General features: G+C 40.6%; 2 protein-coding genes across 3 annotated transcripts in view; one reads left to right on the forward strand and one right to left on the reverse strand.

Annotated features, from left to right (window-relative positions):
• Positions 1-6,997, forward strand: part of LOC148347020 (wings apart-like protein homolog) — a 35,182-nt gene extending 28,185 nt beyond the window's left edge. For both annotated transcript variants that reach the window (XM_088323510.1, XM_088323511.1), the window contains exons 17-20: positions 1,121-1,319; positions 2,934-3,022; positions 3,144-3,239; positions 5,176-6,997. In XM_088323510.1, coding sequence (XP_088179636.1) covers positions 1,121-1,319; positions 2,934-3,022; positions 3,144-3,239; positions 5,176-5,241 — 450 coding nt within the window. In that variant the 3' untranslated portion in view covers positions 5,242-6,997. The remainder of the gene's footprint in view (positions 1-1,120; positions 1,320-2,933; positions 3,023-3,143; positions 3,240-5,175) is intronic.
• Positions 6,998-8,131: 1,134 nt separating this feature from the next.
• atoh1c (atonal bHLH transcription factor 1c) lies at positions 8,132-8,944 on the reverse strand. Its single transcript, XM_088323941.1, has one exon. The coding sequence runs from the start codon at positions 8,940-8,942 to the stop codon at positions 8,439-8,441; it is 504 nt and encodes a 167-aa protein (XP_088180067.1). The 5' UTR covers positions 8,943-8,944; the 3' UTR covers positions 8,132-8,438.
• Between the last annotated feature and the right edge of the window lie 13,508 nt (positions 8,945-22,452).

Consider the following 22,452-nt stretch of genomic DNA (forward strand, 5'->3'; position numbering starts at 1 on the left):
ATCTTGGGTTATGGAGGAGCAGTGTGATTTTCGTCCGGGCCGTGGAACAGTGGTCAAAGTCTACACACTCTGTAGGGTCCTCAAGAGCACATGGGAGTTTGCCCATCCAGTTTACATGTGTTTTGTGTACTTGGAAAAGGCATTTGACTGTGTTTCTTGGCGAGGGGAGCCCTGTGGGTAGTGCCTTGGGAGTATGGTGTATCGGACAGTCTAATCCGGGCTGTACTGTCCCTGTTAGACCAGTGCCAGAGTTTGGTCCGCATTGCCGGCAGTGAGGTGGATTTGTTTCGTGTGGTACATAGACTCTGCTAAGGCCACCCTTTAAGGCAGTATTTCTAGGCACAGCTGTGGGGTCTAAGGGGTCCAGTTTGGGGACTTCAGCATCTGCTTTTTGCAGATGATGTGGTTCTCATTTGGAAAAATGTGGCATGTTCCTTCAGAGTTGAGATGAGATCCTGCCCCAAGTGGAAGAGTTCAAGTATCTCGAGGTATTTTTCACTCGCAGTGTCACCTTCATCCAGACCCCATACTGGCCTTTCATGGTGAAGAAGGAGCTGAGCCAAAGCTCTCGATTTAATGGTCGATTTACGTTCCTACTCTCACCTCTGGTCAAGCACTCCGAGATATGACCAAAAGAACAATATCCCAGACACAAGCTGCTGAAATGAGTTTCTTCCACTGGGTGGCTTGGCTCTCCCGTAGAGATAGGGTGAGAAGCTTGGACATTCAGGAAGGAATCAGTGTAGAGCCGCTGCTCTTTAGCACTGAGAGGAGCCCTCTGAGGTGGCTTGGACATCTGATAAGGATTCCACCTGGACGTCTCCTTCGGGAGGTGTCCTGAGCAAGTCCCACCGGCAGGAACCCCAAGGGACGACCAAGGACACGTTGAGAAAATAATTATCAGGCTCGCCTGGGAACTCCTTGGGATGAGCTGGATGAAGTGGCTGGGGATTGGGAGGTCTGGGCTCCCTGCGGAGGCTGCTGTTCCAGAGATCTGACCCCTGATAAGTGGATGATAATGGATAGAAAGAGTACTGATCACCAAGAAAATAATTGCGTTTCAGGAACGCATTCCTTTTGTAGCATGTTACTCCCAACACTGGTCTTTGTCCCTTCCCAGTTGTTCTTACAGCGGGAGCGAGCGGCGGTCCAGGCTGAGGCGCAAACTGATGACCTTATCAAAGAGCCGGCTAAGCCGGCGGACACTAGCGGCGAGTGGAAGGAGACAAGCGGTGAGATTCAATGGGTGGCCAATGACAACCACTGTGACGATCCAAAAGAGAAGGAGGAGGAAGACGGCGAGCTGGACCTCAACAAAGGTGACAATTACAAAGTGTATGCTACTTGCAACAAAGTTAAAAAGCTTCAGGCTATATTACAAAAAACACAACATAACTACTGTAAATTCTGGACTATAAGCAGCTCACCTGTTATGCAACGCAATCGTCATTTGCAGGGGGTTTTCTGCGTAGTAGTAATTATGTGCGGCTCGTTTCAAAACACGTAACGTAATCAACTTGCGGTATAACTGAAAACCTCTTCAAGTGTGTGGCAGCACGCCACTGTTGTCGTTTTGCTGCACCAATGCCAAATTCCCCATGCAGGCACCTGCGGCTTAAAATCCAAGGCGGCTTCTACAAAGACAAAATTGAGTTTCGTTAATTAATTTGAGCATGCTGCTTTCAATCAGGTATGCTTTGTCGTCTGGAATTTACAGTACATTTTGAAGCATTAAATTAATAGAATCACACTCTTTCCTCCAGGAGACACAGAAAAGTCCAAGGATGCCAAGCCCATTAAATATTTATTTAATGATATTTTTTAAGTTTGGTTCTTGAAAAGAAAAAATTAACAAAATACATTTTATGACCAGCTATTCATTTTGAAAAGTAGTGGTGGGCGGTTTACAAAATCAGCAATCAATCTTTAATCATCACCTTTCCCTCATTAGCTTTGTTTACAATCGCCATGTCCAGTCCTGCCTCTCTGTCTCTCTGCAGTCTTATTTATTATACACACACGCAGCACACTCAGGACCCCCATCTACCTGTGGACCTGCCCAAAGTGCCTGACTAGAAAACATGACTATATGACCAAAAACATCCCAAAACTAACAGAAAATTGCCATGTAATTAAAATGCAACTACCAAGACAACATTGACAAACAAGTATGAACAAATAAATTGACATTCACTTCATACACTCATTCACCTTTGTCTTACGTAAATCATAATGCACTCATAAATGAATTGTGTCATCATACTTGAGAGATGACAAGTAGTCTCAGAGTATTTTTGAAATCTAGACAGTTAACTCTTCGTGTGTTTAAAACATTTTAGGGTTTTTGATGTGCCCATAATCTGGACTAAAACATAGCATATTTTATCCACCATGTACACTATATACACATGTTTTGACCAGGTTATACACTTTATTACCTGGTCAAAACATGAGCACTTTTTGTTGGACTACAAGCGAACTACCTGATCTTGGTTTCCTCTATTTCTTTTTCAAGGTTACATTGATCATTTATCTTATTTATTTATTTATATTTAGTTTGTCTTTTATTAGAATATTTGGTACTGGAGTAATCCAAAAGTAATGGAAAGTACAAGTTACATTACTGCAATATTATTGTATTCTGATAACGTTACCGATGACATTTTTTCAGCGGGCAATTAATAACTGTATCGGGATTACATTTTAGAGTAACCCTCCCGACCCTGCCTAAAATACAATTGTAACTCGTTTTATTTGTCCACTGTTGTCGGGCAAAATGTTTTTTCCTGCCACGAAAAAAGGGATAAGCCACACCGTAGTTAAAGCTGCAGTGTTTAATATGTAAAAAAAAAAGTATTTGCTTGTAGTACTAAATTTACGGTGCATTGTTGAAGAAGAGGAGCCAACGGTGTGTGTGCGTATTTCGTTTTCAGCTCTGCAGCATGCAGGCAAGCACATGGAGGACAGCATTGTGGCATCATACACAGCCCTGCTGCTGGGTTGCCTCTGCCAAGGAAGCCCTGTGAGTCGCCACTCCCCCATTTACCTTGCCAACAACCCTTGGGTCTGTGCTAGAGCACTAACCCGTGTGTGTGTGTGTGTGTGTGTGTGTGGCTGTGTGTGGCTGTGTGTGTATTTGTTAGATGAATGTGACTACTGTGCGAGAGAACTTGCCCCAGGGGGATTTCTCCATCATGACGGAGATGCTCAAGAAGTTCCTCAACTTCATGAACCTTACGGTGAGTTTGTTTTTTCTGCCCTTATTTTACCCACGTGCATCAAATTTGGCAGCTTCTGCCAAAGGGTTGCATCGATCATTAGACGTTGTCAGAAAAATGAATAGCAGAAATAGTTGACCATGAGCATTTATTCTGACGAGACACACTTTTCCAACAGAGTGAGGCATCTCTAAATGAATATGATCTCTGCTGAGAGTCACCCATCCGCAATAGCGTTTCCGTCTCGAGCGGTAAAATACAGAAATAACTGCGTTAACATCACATACACATACCAAAACTTCTAAAGTGTGGTAGCATTTTGAAATAAAAAGCATATTCTGTCTATAACAAGAACACTTATTTTTTTTACTAAAAATTATAAATTATTTGTTTTTGATTCTCAGCTCAAACTGTGAGCATTGTAAGTGACAAACGTTGAATACGTGTGACCATGATTAAAATCCTTTACTGACAACGTAACACAATACCCACTTACAGTTTACAATGTATGTATTAAATCCTTCAAAGTCATTGGCTGCAACAACGGATCGATAAAATAGAAAAATCTCGATCATTCAAGGCGTTGGCGACGGATTTCATTATTTGTTGTCGTGTGCTTTAAGTGCCACTCAGCACGTTAAGTCAATACATATAAGAGTGCACTGAATTTTGTTGTGAGGTTGGGGGACTTTCTTTTAGTACCACTTTGATCCAGCAGAGGGCGACTTTATTGTGCAATGTCCTCTTGATCCAGCAACTAACTTGTAGTAGTCCTTTAGGCTGCTAGAGGGCGCTACGAGACCACTTTTTTAAAAAAATGCATCTTACATATTTGCATACATTTGGAAGTATTTATGTTTGTTGATAAGATATTTGACGTAACACTTTTTTTTTTTTTTTTTTTTTTTTTTTTGCACTATTTTTTATCCGTCCAAAATGTCAATATTTGAATGAGGAAGAAATTATGAGTTTTTTTAAGAAAGAAATCTCAATTCATCGATTAATCCCAACAACAAAAAAATTGAACAATTCATCAATTTTTATTTTTGGTTTTTTTACAAATCTGCGGTATATTCAATAAAATATGCCTTAATTTCCCTTGTGTTTATTATAATTTGCCGTAAATTGAAATCAACTTCCTGCTAAATTTAATCGAAAATCCATAGTTATCTGATTATTCGACTCATTCGTTTCAATTTGACTGACTATGAAAATAGTTGTCGGTTGCATCCGTAATATCCAGATAAATTGGTTGCTGTCACAAGCTCTGCTTTTTGTATAATTTGTCATGGCTCGTGTGATTATTGACATTTTTAACGCTGAGCTACAAACATTTTTTAGAGCTTCAACTTTAGTAAAGCGATTCAAATTATAATACTTACGTTCTCATACAACAACCGCTACTGTAGTAACTAAGGCTACTGCATTGAACAGGGTACATAGGGGTGCGCGTCATCCTTTAAATTGCTTGAATTTTAATTTTGTATTTTCAAGGATTGAAAAGTGTTTCAATATTTGGTGACGTGTTTGCAAACGCTTAAAATTCATGCCATGTTTCTCAACACGCCGACACTGCTCTCTTGTGGCTTTGCTTTTCCTTTCTTCTTCCCTCATGATTAACGGCAGCTAGCATTAGTTTGCACAGAATTGTCCTATTAAGTGTGCATGCTACACCTAAATAGGGTGCTATAAAATATGTATTAGTGCAAGGATTACATATCAATCCTGGGCCATGCTAAAAATAAAGGTTGCATTTCCTGGTGGTAAATTGTAATGGGAAGAACTTCCTGCTACTGAAAATTTAAGCTAAATATTACTGTCATTTTACAGAACGACTATATGGGGAGAGATTTGACTCAGAAAAATATAATTTTGCGATTTACTCAAGACCAAAAATCCTACGTCTTAATAAATGTACACGCAAGTAAATATAACCCTTTTGTTTTTGTCTCTATAGTGTGACGTTGGCACCGGAGGACAAAAGCCCATCTCCAGAGTCATCGACTATCTGGAGCACTGCTAGATGCACACAAGCTTACGTGCACAGACTCACCTGCACACTTTTTTTAATCAATTTAAGTTTTACGTCACCTGTAGGAGAGTCCAAATTCTTCTACTCTCTCTGGTGGCCGCTTGAGAACTAAATCATACTTGCTTTTATATATAACATATTCTTACCCATGCACAACTATACTCTTATACAAACATCTTCATACCCATGCACAAACACTACTATACTCTTTTATACTCTACTACACTCTCTCACACATACTAATATACTCTCGTACATACACTGATACTCTCTTGCACATACTAATATACTTTCATACACACACTACTATGCTTTCACACACATACTACTATACTCCCTGTCACACACTACTATAGACTCTCACACAAACTATTATACTCTTTCAAACACATACTACTATAGTACCCGTCACACACTACTAAAGACTCTCACAAAAACTATCATACTCTTTCACACCCACACTACTATACCCCAACACACAGTACTATGGACTCTAACACACACTACTATTCTTTTTCACACAGTATTAAAATTACTATTACTACAGGTTTTTTTTTTTTTACAACTTGTGTAATAATCACCTAGCATCTCAGTGTTGTTTGGGTACTTTTGGTAACCATGGCAATGCACACTTATCGGCGTGTATATGATGTACAGTTTGACGTCCAACTAAAGTTGCTCCCAGTATGCAAGTATGTTTGAGAGAGTATAGTAGTATATATGATAGAGTATAGTAGTATGGGTTTGAGAGTATGGTAATTTGTGCGAGAGACAATAGTAGTGTTTGTGTAAGAGTATAGTGGTATGTGTAAGAGTATAGTAGCACATGTGAGAGCGTGTAGTAGTATGTGTGCGTCTGTTTAGTAATGTGTGTATGACAATATAGTAATATGTGTAAAGGAAAGTATAGTAGTGTATGAGAGTATAGTAGTGTGTGTGAGGGAGAATCGTAGTGTCTTTGAGAGACCACATTAGTGTGTCTATGAGAATATAGTTGTCTGTGTTTATGAAAGTGTAGTGGTGTGTATGTGTGTGAGAGAGAGTATTAGTGTCTGTGAGAGTATAGTAGTGTGTGTATGAGAGTATAGTAGTGTTTGCATGGGTACGACTGGCTTTATGATAGTGTAGTTGTGCATGCTTGAGAGTATGAGGTAACATGCGAGAGCAAGTATGATTTACTTCTCAAATGGCCGCTCTTATTGGACCATTCAAATAGCATTGTAATTATTTTTGTAATGTTTTTTTTTATATGAGCTTGTAACACACAATTGTTACTTTTAGCTCACAATTTTAGTTGTGCAGCAAATGCATGATATTTGACATTGACTGTGTGGCATACATGCAAAAATTGACTTGAGAAGCGTCGTGATATGAATACAGTAATTAAACTTTTCGAAGTGTTTTTTACACATTCTTGTGTTTAACATCAAAGACTTCGAATCGATCTCCCATATTTTTTCAAGTCACGGCACGCACGCACACGCAACTGTTTACAAGAGCTTTATCAATGAGCGTATAGGATGTTTTGTTTTTTTTGTACATAGTTTGTACATACATTGCAATGGGAGCAGTGCATGATGGGATTGGCCGGGCAAGGAGAGGCCCGGACTACTTTTCAGATTTTTACTGTTTTTTTTTTTTTTTTGTGTGTTTCTCCTTGAACGCTTTTTAACAGGGCGACTGCGTTTGTACCCGTCTTTGCTTACGTGTAAATACTTTGAAAGAATAAAAGTTGCTACTTTTAGTACTCGCTGTTTGTTTTTTTTGATTGCTTGGGGGCAGGGTGTCACGATTTCAGTCTATTTTTATGTTTTTGTTGTCTTTTTAGGCAAAAGGGTGGCGCTAGAGCAGGGCTGGCAAGCCACATGTGGCCCACCAGGCTTTTCATTCCAGTTGTCCGAACAAAAAAGTTGTAAATATTACACGCCGATGTTCTTACAACCCTTCATTGCAGCAAAATTCGTAAGATTCAAGGATTTCAATCTCTTTTTGTTGCCCAGACAAGGGGCACATTATGCAAGGGATTTTTTTTTAATCCTCAAAACAGAAACATCTAAAATTGGATTTCTTAATTGCATTTGTTTAGTTCGAAATATTTAAACATTGAGGAATTTTTATTATACTAACGAAGTTGAACCTAGGGCGGTAACAGAGAAGTCACTCGGTCGTGGTGCATCATCCTCCACAAGATGTGCTGCATCTAACATTTTGACAGCAGGCTAATATAGATACATATAGCATGTGTTGCGTTCATTATAGGGCTTTTTATAAGGCTTTTAATTGTTTTACGGCTCCTGGAAAATGTATCGTGTTTTGGGGGTTTTATTTCGGCCCCCTCAACATTTTGTGTTGCCTTTAAACAAGGACTAACAGGCTCACAGACAGTTTCTTTTCCAGGGTCATCACCACCCTAAACAAGCGCGCAAAACTGAAAATATATATCTTGCGACTGATTTTTTTGATTTTTTTTGTTGCTGCTCAACGTTATATTACTACTTTCATTGCAGTACTGTTACAATGCACTTTTCTTTCATTGCATTGCCATTAGAACTTATAGCAGTCTCTAAGCACTACTTTGTAAATACTTTGGCCCATTTACCCCGACAGTATTTTATCTTTTTTTTTTTAAATCTCTATTAATGTTAACCCTGGAGTGCCCTGTCTAACCTCGATGTGTACAATGTTTTACAACGTTGATATTAATGAAAATAAATACAGTTAAATTCAAAACATTTAATCATGAAAACTCATTATGTATTTGTAACCAACTTAGACTTTTTGCTAGGTATGAACAGCATGTTTTGCCTTCATTATAAGACTTATATATGTCATTTTTGCAGAGGTGGACCCAAATGCAGGGAAACCGGAATGGAAGCAGGTGTGCTCAACAAAGGATGGTATTTATTAACAAAACTAGGAACAAACAAAAACAAATAGGGTCTTAAAACAACTAGCAAAGTGTTCAAAGCAGAAAAGAAAACCAAACCTGACCTAGCAACAGAAGACAGGATAGAAGTGGCAATGACCTGACCCAGTGTGCTGTTCAAACAGTCAATAGAAAGGTTTGTTATAATTAGAGACACGGGTGTGGAAGTTGGGCTCAGGTGGGTGCATTTCAGCAACCTCCCTTTAGATCCTTACAATATAAGACTCTCAATTATGTGCAGCTCCAGACATATTTGTTTTATTTAGTCCAATATGGCTCTTTCAAAACTTTGGGTTGCTGACTCCTGTGTTAGTTGTTGGAGCATGTGGTCCTCCTTGAGTTCGGCGACCTCCCGTTTGCCTTCCTTTTCTATAACGGTCCTCTCCCCATGGTCCTCCTCATGCAGAAGCTCGCTGAGCGTGGAGATGTAGATCTGCGCCATCTGGAGCGTCTCGGACTTAGAGAGCTTCTTGTCGCTGTGCAGGTGCGGGATGACACTACGGAGCCGGTCGAAGGCCAGATTGAGACCCAGCATGCGGCGTCTCTCGCGGGCGTTGGCGGCCAGGCGCCTCCGTCTCTGCTCTGGATGCGGGAACGTGCCTGTGTCCAGCCGGAACTGCAGGATAGCGCACGGAGCCCAGTTGTTTGGACCGGGTTGGTCTTGGGCCTTGGAGCGCCCCTGGCAAGTGTGCCGGTCCGTGCGGGGATGTGATTCTTCGGGGAAGATGGAGAAAAAAGGCATCGGGGGGCTTCTACGTGGAGACATGGTGTAAACTCGGTATCCTCGTGCAGCGGAACGCCCAGGCTCTTATATGCGCCCGGCCGCCACCCGCTTTGTGGGCGTGAGCGCGTGGAGCAGCCGAAAGGCGGTCGCGCGGCAGGAAGTCTTTTGGCGCAGTTCGGAGAGTTCATCAAAAGGGGATTAGGCCCACTCGAGTGCGCACGCACGCGCCACCCTGGAAAGGAACCAAGTGAAGCGTTTACTGTTATGTGACGTCACAATGAATAAGCTACTAAAGGGTTTTGGTATCCATCCAATCCAAGTAAATACAGGGTAGTATTGATTGATACAAACCTGACTCTTCTCGATAATGTCATGATCATTGAATTATAAAATCCCCCTCTGGGTTAGCTCGTCGGGCATTCTAATTGGGCGAGGTTGTTGGGACTGTGGGTTGTTGAAAAAGTGTCAGGGACCCACTAGGGCACACCAAAGAGCTACATGCAGCTCCAGAACCACTTGTACTTGAAGGATAATGTTTATCTATTTTGTTATTTATTGGGGAGGTTTTGACACGAAACTTAACTTAACCCTGGTAGAGGTCTAAGGTACAAGTACATTTTCACGAAAATCGGTTGAAAAAACCCAATACTGATAAGTATAATCTCCAAAATTACATAGCTATCATATAATGTATACATTAAAAAAAGCATTATAAATGAAGAAAATTTGTACTTATTGTTCATAATATGAGGCTCACTGATGGAACAACTATCTTGCTGCTACGGATAAACCAAAAACTTGTCTTTTCTTCCCTTTTTTACTTCTTTCTTTTAGCTCGCTTTCTTCCTTTTCTTTCTTTTTTGCAATCTTTTCTTTATTTTTTTCCTTACTTTTTACTTTTCTGTTTTTCTTTCCTTTTTTATAATTTTTCTTTCATTCCTTTTTTCATACTTTTTCTTGCTTTTTTTCTTTAGTCTCCTTTTTTGCCTCTTTCTTTTCTTTCTTTTCCCTTTTTACTTTATTATTTCGTTCTTTTATCATCCATTCGTTTTCTTTTTTTGCGGAATGCTTGGGAGAAAAAAATGAAGAAAAGAATTAGCTTTTTGGTCACCTTGAGTCTCTGTAGTTTTTTGCAATATACTACACAGCAACATCTAGTGGTCATATATTAAATGGTCCCTTGAAGAAAATGTTTCCATATTTTTAATTCATTTTAACATGGAAACACACCCAAATAAAATTTAACTAGTTTGGATTGAAATGAAATCTATTCAGAATATTAGTCTTGATAATCATTGGTACTAGAAGGAGGCCGATGGTGATTGTTATTATTGGGAAACCTATAGAAGTCAAATGGGAACCTCCGAACATTTGTTATAAATCCTATTCAAGCTGTCTCATAGGCTAACTAAGCGATAGCCTCTCGTACTTCCTGGTCTGAATCGTAGCAGCATATCGACTCTATGGTTTGATCTTTGAAGCGAGGCTTTTGTCAATGAGCCATTTTATTGGCTTTAATGAAGCATGGCCTTGAAGCCACAGGAGGCGTGGCGTGCGTGTCTGTGAGTGATTGTGTGTCATAGAGGCTCCCATTGAAACACAGCCTCGCAGTGTAGATTGTGTAAACCGTTTTGTATACTGAGTCCAAACCAAAGGTAAGATCGATACTTAAAAGTCCAGCCCGACCTGACCCAGGCCCACGGTTTTTGAGCCTGACTTCCAATTAGCTAGATTTGCAGGACCGAACCTGGAACAAACCCGAAATTTAATGTTTTGTTTGTGAGGACTCAGGGGGAGGAGAGGTGATTTATGATAACAAATTAAACCCTGTCTTTTGAAACCAAATCTAAGTTAAACTTGACTCTATACACATATTTTATATTTTTATGTCTGCATATGTTACATGATCTGATCACTTTTCATCATTGACGGATATTTAAAAGTCAACGGGAACATATAATGACCATCTGTCATTTTGGCGGGTTGAAAATTGGGCCATAAACCACAGCAGCAAAGCGTCCTTAAACAGGATGTCCACAACTTAAAATTTTGCTACTCACTAGCCATCTCCTGGGTAAAGGTCATGATCGCAACCCCACTCGGCTATTTCCTCAAGTACCAATAAATCTTCATATTTTTGGGGTTTGGGATGGCGTTTGGACTGTATTTGAAACAGGCCTTTTATTACTTTTACCATTTCCAGGTTAGACTAACAAAAAAAAAAGAGAAATTTGGGTCGGGCTTGGGCTTGAGATCTTACCTTTTAGTCTTAACCCAAGCAGTTGTACTAACTCTTAATTCATAAGACTTTGTCACAGACCAGAAACAGACACAGGACCTGATAGCACTCGTTTACTCAGTTTTATTAATAAAGAGGGAGAGTAGGGCTTGCTTCCACGATCCGATGGTTGACGGAAAAGGGTAGCAGGTGGCCGGAAACGCGGAAGTGGCACTTCCGTGTCGAGCGAGGATGATCGTAGATTTGCAGGAACACTAGTCGTTAGCCGGGACGGGAGAGCTAGGGTGGCATCGAGTGTCTGAAATGTCTGAAAGTGTGAGCTTGCCTAGCTGGGAACATCAGTTTGTGTCTTCTTGAAAGCCGGGTGTTTAAAAAGAGTCTCTTAGCCAATCAGCTCTCAGGGCTGTTGGCGCCAATTGGGCAGTCACAGGTGCCTTGAATTGGCAATCATGACAACTTTGAAAGTCCAATGTTGGCAGTGATGGGATTAACGCGTTACAAAGTAACAAATTCCTGGAATACAAATACTTTTCTCTGCAACAGTACTCCTGTTATGCGTTTTTAATGAAAATTTGAAAATTACTGTCTATCATGGTTCAGCACTTGCACCCCATGCCCTTTTCTAAGAGATGGCAACATTACCCCATTTTCCAGTCTCCCTCTATACTCACCTGTACAGGTTCTTCCAATCAGCCAATTAGGCACGGTCTACTATAAATACCCCAATCTCCCACCTTATGTTGCTAACTCGTCATTGAACCCTGCTCGAGTTATTCCCTTGCTAAGATGTCACACTTCTCTCTCCAAGACTTTCTTCACCAGTACCCCCTCGTCCAAATACGTCTTCCACCAGTCATTTCCTTCTAGGTATTCCCAAATCTTCTTTTCCAGACTTTCGCCTTTCAAGACCCCCTCTCAAGTTTTCTCTCCTTGGCACTCCCGGTTCCCCTCTCTCTTCTCATTAGTGAGTTTTTGTTGTTTTATGAACACCCAATGTTGGGGTTTCATCACATCCTCATTTTTTCGCATCCTTGTGTCCTGCATTTTGGTCCGTCCGACATGACGTGACACATTCGTAGGTGTTGCTATGTCCGTTACTTTATAAACACAGATTATGAATTATAGTGTCCTCTGATTGTTGTTTACTCTGGATTCACAACATTTACTGCAGCCTGGTCATCCTGGAGTCCCCTTCTCAACGTTTCTTATTTTCCTCATGTTGAGGTTTTGAGATTTTCCTTGCCAGCATGTAGGTTTCAGATCAGGGGATTGTGTAGTTGTGACCTGTGCAGTCCTTTGAGATATTTTGTGATCAAGGGCTATACAAATAATTGTGACTTGAAACATATATCAAACTAGAATTCATCCCTGATGAGTCGTAACATTATCCTATGAAATGCAACTGAATACAGCTAGTTTCAAGCACAGAGTACGAGGAAGCTAAATTTCTCCTCATGTAGATATTCACCCAACCGTAAATACTCTCATCCAACCCAAATTTACGGCTATAAAATAAAATGCTAAATTCAGCTTGTGTGCGCATATTCAGTTATGTGTCACCAGTAGTAAATGGTCGGCAATGTGTTGGGCGAGGGCATATACAGGAACATAAAAATGAGAACTCAATAGGGCAAACTTAAGCCCAGAATTCATGGTAAAAATGTGCTAGATTTTAGTCTTTTTATTTGCATAATAATTTTTGCAATATGCCTGGAGAAAAAAAAGTCTTGGAAAGTAGCCAGAAATGGAGAAGGAGATCTCAGTGTGGTTTGAAGCCAAAATGGGCATGGTGTGTCTCTACTAAATTTTCGTTTGCAAGCTCCCAAGATTTGCACAAGCTAAGACATAGGAATAATTCACTGCATCCACAGGTTTCTGTACACATTTTTTTCTACAGTGGTGCCTCTAGTTACAAATTTAGTTCGTTCTGGGAGACTTTGAGACCTGAAACATCGTAAGTAGAGACACCTTTTGAATGTAAACACGCTAATCCGTTCTAAGCCCCGTAAAAGTACTTAAAAAAAAAGAATCATAAATGAGCATCAGATGTCACCATTACCCGGATCGGGAACACTTGTGTTCAGGATTTGGCGCCAACAGCCAGGACAGCTGATTGGCGCACCCTGTACATTTGAATCCCCAGCTTCCGGTAACACTTTGTCCGATTGTACTATGCGATCTGTCGCCATCTGCTTAGAAAGCCCGTACCTCCGACTCTTTGCCTGCCCCCATGTTTTTCTACCTGATCTCCGTTGCTGACCTGTTTCCGAATTTGCCTACGATCTGCCCTGCCCGCCTGACTCCTGATCTCTCTTCCGAACACAACAACGCCCTTCTTCTCCAGCCCCAACCAACAACATGATGACTACGCCTGTCTGCGACCATTCCCGCCAAGCCTTCACCCGCCTGTCAAGTCTCGACAATCCGTCAAACAACGGATCGAAGAAGATTCACGTCTTGTCATTCCTTCCAATAAAAACCAAGAAACGAGTGCAAGTGATCTCAGTTTTCCTTCCGTCCTGCCTGACATCAGATCATGAAACAAATACATATTTAAATTACGTGACAGCACAAAAAAATATAAAATGAGAGGCACATGATGCAAAAAAAATTAATAATAATAAAAAAATCATAATAATAAAAATTTGAATTTACCTTTTGACTGGCCTCTTTGTTTACTGGTTCTATGCAGTGTTTTTCCCTCGTGTTTCTTGAAAAACGGATCCAACGACGTCTGCTTTTTCTGACTTTTGACAATCCGTCAGAAATGCGCAAGGCAGACGTCATCATGATGAGCGATAGCCTGACCTGTCCACATTTTTTCTGGCTGAATCCTTTCCACAAATTTTGATACTTCATGGAATTTTGTCAAAATGCCTTTAATTTGGGCTGATGGAATGATGGCTGCGTCCTCCTCCTTGTCATCTTTGAACTCCTGCAAGGCGGTGTGTGTTTTCATACCTTTCATTTCTTGTTTTGTTTAGATGGGCAGAAAAAGTCTCTTCCTCTTCTTGTCACCTTGTAAACTTTTCTGCATGTCTTTCATGGGGTCCATTGTGAATGACAGCGGTAGCATTCAGTAGACTGTTACAAAGCGGGAGGGGGACACGAAGAGCAGGACCGGCACCGAATTGCTGAGTAGAATTTTGGGAGTGGCGAATGGCAGCACGTACTGTATTTTTGACTTTGTATCATGAAATGCCTTTGTAACGAGAGGCAATGTTTTCCCATTTAGGTACTTTGTAACCTGAAACTTTTGTATGTAGAGACATTCGGAATAGAGCTAAACACTGTGTCTCTTTCATCATTTGTCTATTTTGAAGCAGTTAAAGTAGGGCATCGGCTTATATGCGAGCATATACGGTAATATGTAACTGGATAGTTACTTTCAAAGTAACGCAGTACTTTTTGGTGTCAGCAAGTTTGGTCAGAAATGAGTTAATTTTTAAATGAAGTACTTTTTCCCCCTAGTACTGATCTTAACACTCCTTACGCTTAATCACGTAAACAATAGTCGCTACGTTGTTATTAATAACGATACAGACAATACAATACAACTATCTCATTTTAAGAATATGCTCTGGGTCTCTATATTGATATTTGGTGTGACTTTTCCTTTTTTCCCTCATAAATTGGGATCTCTGCCCAACATAACTGCTTTTTAGAAGTGGTAGGAGGCTTTTGGGGCTCCTTTGATCCGTCGCCCGCTTGCTTGCTGCAGCCAACGCGCCGTTTGATTGACAGCCGACGAGGGCGGGCCAAAAGCCTGCCGCGTCCTGATGGGAATTCCGGCTCTTTATCGAGAACCGGCTTTTTCGGCTCAGCTCACTGAAAAAGACCAGGCTCTCTCGGCCTCCAAACGGTTCTTCAGATTTTTGTTTTGTTTTTGATTATATACTACCGATGATAGTGAATTATTATGGCCTAATTGATTAATTTTTAAAAATGTTTTAGGCTATTGTATTTAATGGTCTTGATTATTTTTTGGTACATTGAACCTTTACCTAACTTAAACTTTCTGATTGTTTGAACTATGTGAAGAACAAAGTTTTTACGCCACTCATATTGACCAGTCATGAGAGAGAGAGAGAGAGAGAGAGGGGGGGGGATAGAGAGAGGAAGAGGGAGCACAAAAAAAGACAAAAAGAGAGAAAGATAAGTGAGATAAAGTGAAAAAGAGACAGATAAAGTGTGTGTGTGTGTGTGTGTGTGTGTGTGTGTGAGAGAGAGAGAGAGAGAGAGAGAGAGAGAGAGAGAGAGTTGAAAAGTGAAAGAAAGCAAACAAGAGAAAGAAAAGAAGCAGAAAATAGAGTGACAGAAGGAGGAAGGGGGGATGAGAAAGAAAGACAAAGAGAGAGACAGCGAACGAGACCAGGAAATAGTGAGACAACAAGAGAATGATGAAGGAAACAAGAGCAAATGAGAGAGACAGAAGGAGAGAGAGGGAGAGAGAGAGGGGGGAGAGAAGGGGGGAGAGAGGGGGTGGAGAGAGAGAGAGACAGAGGCAGAGAGAGAGAAGTAAAGAGAGAAAGAGAGAGAGAGAGAGAGAGAGAGAGAGAGCAAAAGACAGAGAGGAAAAGATAGACAAAAAGAGCACAAAAAAGAAAAGGGAGAAAGAAAAGTGAGATAGAGTGAGAAAGAGACGGATAAAGAGGGAGAGAGAGTTGAAACATGAAAGAGAGCAAACTACAGAAAGAAAAGAAACAGAAAATAGAGTGAGAGAAGGAGGAAGGGGGAATGAGAAAAAAATACAAAGAGAGAGACAGCGAACGGGGTCGGGAAATAGAGAGAGAATGAGAAGAAGGGAGGAAACAAGAGCAAATGAGACACACAGAAAGAGAGAGAGAGAGAAAGAGAGAGAGAGAGAGAGAGTTAAAACGTGAAAGAGAACAAACAACAGATAGAAAGAGAGCAGAAATAGAGAGAGATAATGGGGCAAGGGGGAAAAGAGAAAGAAAGATGGTGAAAGAGAGTGATCGAGACAGGGAAAGAGAAAGACAAAAAGAGAATGAGGGAGGAGAAGAGAAAAAGATAACAAGAGAGAAGGTGAGGAAGAGCATAACAAAAGCTCAAAAGTAAGAGAGATAGAATGAGAGACAGAGAGAGAAAGGGGGCGTTTCGAAGGGAGTCGGCTTCTTATAACCGGTGAGCCGGCTCATGGAGCCGTTTTGTTCGTGAACAACCCATCACTACCACCGAGGTCAAGGGTCTGCTGTCTTCACCTCACGCTGCTCTTCGCTTGTCTAACACACACACACGGGCACACAGCCGCCCCTGGTCTGGCGCACGCCCGCATCTCTAATCCTTTCTGGTGGACTCGCCTGTCACTCATCCTCGCAAAGCTGCCAACAACAAAAACAATGACTTTAATTAAACGCCCGCCCCCCAAAAACTTGTCACAACCTTCGATATCCTGCAGTGCGCCACCGAGTTAGTGAGGTGTCGTTCGCGAACAAAACGACTCTATGAGCCGACTCTTGAAAAGAAAAGACAGGAGCCGGCTCACCTCCAATGAAAAGCCAGGTTCCTTACCTATTTTTCTTCTTGTGATTGGTTCAATAGGCATGTTTCCAGGGGTTGGACTGAAGTCAAAATGTATTTCTGTTTTTCAGCTGAATAGTTCACTATTTGCATCTTGTAATCTGCAGAAGAAGATTCTCTGTTCGGTGCCATTTCGTTCACTTTCATTTCCCTGCACTTTGCTAAAATGCGCACTTCGGCAGTGCACACTTGTTTTGTTGACTCTAAATTGGTTGAGTAACAGATTCAAATCATTTTTGGATCCATCTTTACTGTATATCTGTCAATATTTTAATTTATATTTTCTGTGTTTTTAATTAATCCAGTAGTTTTTTCACGTAGCAAATTTAAAGTTTATTTTTGTTATTCGTAGTGTGTTTGTTGTTGCACTGATAAGAAAATATTCTATCGACATTTTGTTGTGTTGTGCTTTTCAGGAATTTTGTATTACTTGACTTTAAAGTTGCTTAGTATGAAAAAAGTTCGAAGTTTAAATGATTTAAAAGCCCACTGTTGAATGAAGACGCTATGATAATTTATCAGTATAATCGATGTTTTTTAATTTATTAGAAAATCACATTCGAAAATAAAACAAGAAAACAGTATGCCATTTATGGGAAATTAGAAAAAACGACATTTCAGACCAGCAAACAGTGACTCATATGACATAAAATACCCAAAGAAACTAATAATATATGTAATAACAGCGTTTGGCCAGCAGAGGAAGTCACTCTCCTCCAAGACTCTATATAGCCCGAGGGTCTCAAACTCAATTGACTGGTTGAGGTTGGGCCAAATTGGGGTTTACACCAAAAAAAACAAACTCTCTTATAAAACATTCCCATGTTCTCAAATAGCTTTCAAAATTAGCATTACATAAGATCCAAGAATGAAACACATTGATATGTTTTCATATTAAGTATTCATCAGTCATAAAAGGAGGGAAAAGGGGGGAGAATAGGATAAATGAATAAAAAAATAAAATAAAAATGTAAAAACAAAAGACAAATATGTGATGGAAAAACACAAAATAAAAAAGGAACAAAAGAAAATACAGAAAAATAACAAAAGACAAGCATTAAAAGGAAGAAGAGAAACAAATGAAAATAGGAATATGGAAAATAGATACAAGCAAGAAAAAAAGATACAAAGAATAGAAAAAAGAAAAGTAAAAAAGAATAAATATAAAAGAAAAAATTAAAAAGGGTCAAAATGCAAGGGACAAAGACAAAAAAATAAAAGAAAAAGAACTGAAGACAGGAAGAAAAAATAAAAAAGAGAATACGGCAAGAAAAAAAGATAAGAATAATCAAAAGGGAACAAAAACAGAAAAAATAAAATACAAGAAAAAAAGAACAGTAAAAAATGAAAAAAGCAAGACAAAAATAATAAATGAAAAATTATAAAAGAAAAAAAGAAAAAAGCAACATAAAGAACCAAAAAAAATCAGAGTGAACAACAGGATAAAAAAAGCTAAAGAACAAAAATTAAAAAGCAAGGAAAAAGTAAGAATGAAAGAAGAAAAAAATATCTGTAAAAGAGAAAAAAAGCCAAGGAAAAAGGCAGACTTAAAACAAAAAAAAAAGAAAAGCCACAAAATGTTTTTTGAGACATGCTTTAAAAAAATACACATTTATATTCATTTTTTTACCATTAGGAGGCGCTAAATAATTCACACTGTCACTTGAATCTTGCATAGTAAGGAGGGGTCCTCCAACTATCGTTGCACGGGCTGCAATTGGCCCCCTGGTCGTGACTTTAAGACCCCTGTGTTAGCCTGAACTGGCCAATGTTCGCATGCCAGCCTCAGGGCACAATTGGTCCTGATGTTGAGCGGTGTTGTCGCCCTGGCAACCGCCGCCTGACATCATCTCATTATCTCATCCTCTGCTCACCAAATGAAAAGAATAGAATAGAAATGTATTTATTGTCCTTGATCTCAACGTTGAGAAACATTGTATGCAACAGGATTAGACATGGCACCCACAGTAGACTCGTAATAAAGACTTTAAAGAGAAAAATTAGATAAAAGAACAAATAGGCACAATTATTTACAATGCAGTGCTTAGAGCAGGCATGTCAAATCTGCAGGATGTTTCTGAGCATGTAAAAAAAAGTGGAGGAAGAAACTTTACATGTGTTCAATTCTAGTCAGTAATTCATCTCCTCCCTGGGGCAGGGGATTGTATTTAATAACAGAACCAGGAACAAAGTAACAAACAAGGGGGCACAAAACAAATAATATGTACAAACAAAATCAAACTAAACTCTCAACCAGAAGCAAAGACAGAGACCGGAAGTGGAAAATGCAAGAAAAAAACACTCTAACAAGCGGGCACTAAACTACTAACAAAAATATCCAAAGAAGAATCCAGAAACAAGAGGAAATCAACCTGGCATGTCAGTGGAAATGAAATAACCTAAGTAACAAACAAAAATCAAGTGGGTGCAAACAACGACCAAAATGTCCAAACCAGAAACAGAATGCAAAAACCAAACCTGATACAACAATGACAGAGGAACTGAATTATGTTGATGGCGACAACTTACTCCAATTCATCAATGAGATAGGTGAGGGATCTGACATTGGTCAGGAAGATGCTTTGGAGCAACGGTCTGGGCGGTTGCTCCCTTAGCCTAACATCATGGCCCGACCGGCATCCCAGCTTCTGCTTCCCTCCTTTTGCTAGAAGCCGGTTCCCTACCAATAAGGAGTCGGCACCCTAGACGCTTCTCTCTCTCTCTTTCTCTCTCTCTCTCTTTCTTTCTCTCTCTCTCTTTCTCTCTCTCTCTCTCTTTCTCTCTCTCTCTCTCTTCTCTCTCTCTCTCTCTCTCCCTTTCCCTCTCTATCTAAATCATTCTTTTCCCATTTCTTTCTCTCTTTCTCTCCCTCTCTCTCTCCCACTCCTTCTTCCTTTCGCTCTCTATCTCAATCGTTCTTTCCCTCTTCTCTCTCTTTCTCTCTCTGTCTCTCTCTCTCTTTCCCCTTCTCTCTCCTCCTTCCCCCCCCCCCTCTCTCTCTCTTTAACTCTCCTTCTCTCCTGTTCCCTCTCGATCTCAATCATTCTTTCTCTCTCTCTCTCTCTCTCTCTCTCTCTCTCTCTCTCTCTCTCTCTCTCTCCCTCTCTCTTTCTCTTTCACCCTCTTTCTCTTCCTTTCCCTCTCTATCTCAATTGTTCGTTCCCTTCCTCTCTCTCTCTCTCTTTAACTCTCTCTCTCTTTCCCCTTCCCTCTCTATCTCAATCAGTCTTTCCCTCTCTCTCTCTCTCTCTCTTTGATAATATCATGCCTGTCTTCTAAACAGATATCAAGTGACATATATGTGCTTATCTTTGTCATGTCCTGCACGGTTGTCATGGCGCCCAGCTGGCCCCGCCCCTTGACACAAAGCCCCTTTAGAAGCATTGGACTGATTGCTCTTGGAGAACTTAAACGCTCCTTTTGGGACTGCCTGTTGCCAGATTATTGCTTAACCTTGTTGAAAACCTGTTCATGCCTGTTTGAACTGAGTAATGCCTAGATTGTAATTTTGCCTGCCTTTGAACCTGCTTTGTTTTGTTTTTGGTCCGTTTGGTTGTTGGACAACTTTTCTTTCTCAATTAAAGTGGCAGATCGTCTACGCAAATGAGTTCCGACTTCCTGCTTCCCGGCCCGTTTTGTGACAATCCTGAACCGCAATACGCACGAAAAATTAAATGCCCGATCAAATGAACCTCGACAATATCAGCAATCGATGTTGTTTTCTGCTACCAGTGACAGAGACGATCCGGATTACAGCTGGAATCAGCAAGACGAGATCGATAATTTTTTGTTTTAATTGTTAAAAGGAATTCCCTGTGAAAATATCTCTATATCTCACAATTCAAATTGATCAAAAACGTAAATAATACGGGGAAAATGTATATGTTGACAGATGTGTTTTTTAGTAACGCGCCCAATACTGGTCGGGAAACAACACCGGGCCTAGAACAGATCTCTGGAGAACTCCATGTTTGCTCGCCGCTTGCACGCTATAATTCAAGAATGAGATGGGAAGGATAAAGGATAAATCGAAGGAGAGCGAAACAACACGAGCTCGAGAGTGAAAGAGGCTTGAGTGAGAGTTAGTGTGTGTGTGTGAGTGAGTGTTTGTGTGAGAGCAAGAGCCACAAACTGCAGTTAAAAATCCGGTGCGGCTTCTACAAAGTTGAGTCTCTTCCTTTAAACAAAGTGCGCTCTGTAGTCCCAAATTTACGGTAGTTACTTTCATTGAAACACACTACTTTTTGGTGTCAATAATATGGGGGTATCCTAATTATTTTTTCAGTAAAGTAAATAGTAACTGTACTAACTACTATTTTTTAGTACCACACCAACACTGGTCAAGATGCAACTGCTAGACAAGAACCACACTGGGCCCAGAACAGATCTTTGGAGAACTCCATGTTTGTTTGCTACTTGCACACTGCAATTTTAGAGAGCGAGGATGAGTTGGGAAGGACAAATGAAGGGAGAGTGAGACAACATAAGCTCGAAAGTGGCTGAGAGTGAAAGAGGCTTGAGTGAGAGAGACAGAGTTAGGCTAGGTTTACAATTCGGATTTTTGGGTGGAATCTGATGTTATCGATAGATAGATAGATAGATAGATAGATACTTTATTAATTACTCGTGAGATCATTCCCATTTCCAACTAAATGCGAATTCCATGCAATCTCCTGTGACTTTTATGCCTCTCCTGTGTGAACACCACAAGTGCGGAGCATGCGCAGAGGAGGGCACAAGTCGTCACACGCAATGTGCTCAGTTTTTCACGGAAGTACTCATGGATGCTAATGCCATAGCGTATCTAGCAGCTAAAGGCTGAACAGAGTGGTCCCCTAAATATTACTTAAATCAAACAACACTTTCCCTCCATTAAATGCTTGGCTTGTTTATGTACGCCATGGTTGTTGATTCCTACGCTTCCTCCCTTCTTTCGATGACCTGCAGGTCGCATGAATGCATTCCAAAAGATTACATATGTATCAAACTTAAGACCTCATATGAATGTGGAAAGAGTCTGGTTGTCATAGTTGCCATGGCGCCCACTTGGCCACGCCCATGTGTGTCACGGTTGCCATGGTGCCCAATTGGCCCCGCCCTGCTGCGGCTAGTTTAGAGATTGACTTTCTGTGTATATAAGGCTCAGCGCTCTTTTGCTTCAGGGTCAGCCCTTCAACGAACTTCTGCCCCACAAGACGTGGGTTCTGTCCTGTTTTCCTGTGATATCCGCAGTCCGGTATTGTTCTCGTTTATTTTTGTACTGTTTCATTTCGGGTTCCAGTTTTGTTTTCCGTCTATTCTTGTCCTGTTGGTTAGTTTCTTCAGTTTTGGTTCCCGTCTAGTTTCTCCCGTTTATTTTCGTTACCCTGATTCGTTATCGATCTTGTCGGTGTCTGGCGTCCTGTCCTTCCACGCCAGACCGGCTTCCTATATGTGCATGACTCCCCATTTCCCATAAAATAGCGATTGGGTCCTGTATCAGTTCTGGTTCTGACACTGGTGTGAAAAATGTAACTTTAACAGATCGGATACAGGTCGCTTCCGTGAAATAAAAAAAGGATAACCCTGCAGTTTGAACCTAGCCTTAGTGTGGGTGTGTGGGAGCGAGATCCCCTGGCCGCTCTCTCTCGGCTTTCGTGAGAGTTGCGAAAGTAAAATTGTGCTGCGGCTTAAAATGTTTGTTTGTAGCAGTTTGCACAAAGTAAAAGTTTCTACCTTAATTATGCGCTTGTGGATATTAATCAGGTGTGCTCTGCAGTCCGAAATTGATGG

This window comes from Urocampus carinirostris, chromosome 19 (genome assembly GCF_059441175.1).
Source record: "Urocampus carinirostris isolate Australia breed hairy pipefish chromosome 19, RoL_Ucar_1.0, whole genome shotgun sequence".
NCBI classification, from domain to species: domain Eukaryota; kingdom Metazoa; phylum Chordata; class Actinopteri; order Syngnathiformes; family Syngnathidae; genus Urocampus; species Urocampus carinirostris.

What these genes read in the sequence shown, in the direction of transcription:
- atoh1c (XM_088323941.1), bottom strand. Translation starts at nt 8,942, where the DNA reads ATGTCTCCACGTAGAAGCCCCCCGATGCCTTTTTTCTCCATCTTCCCC.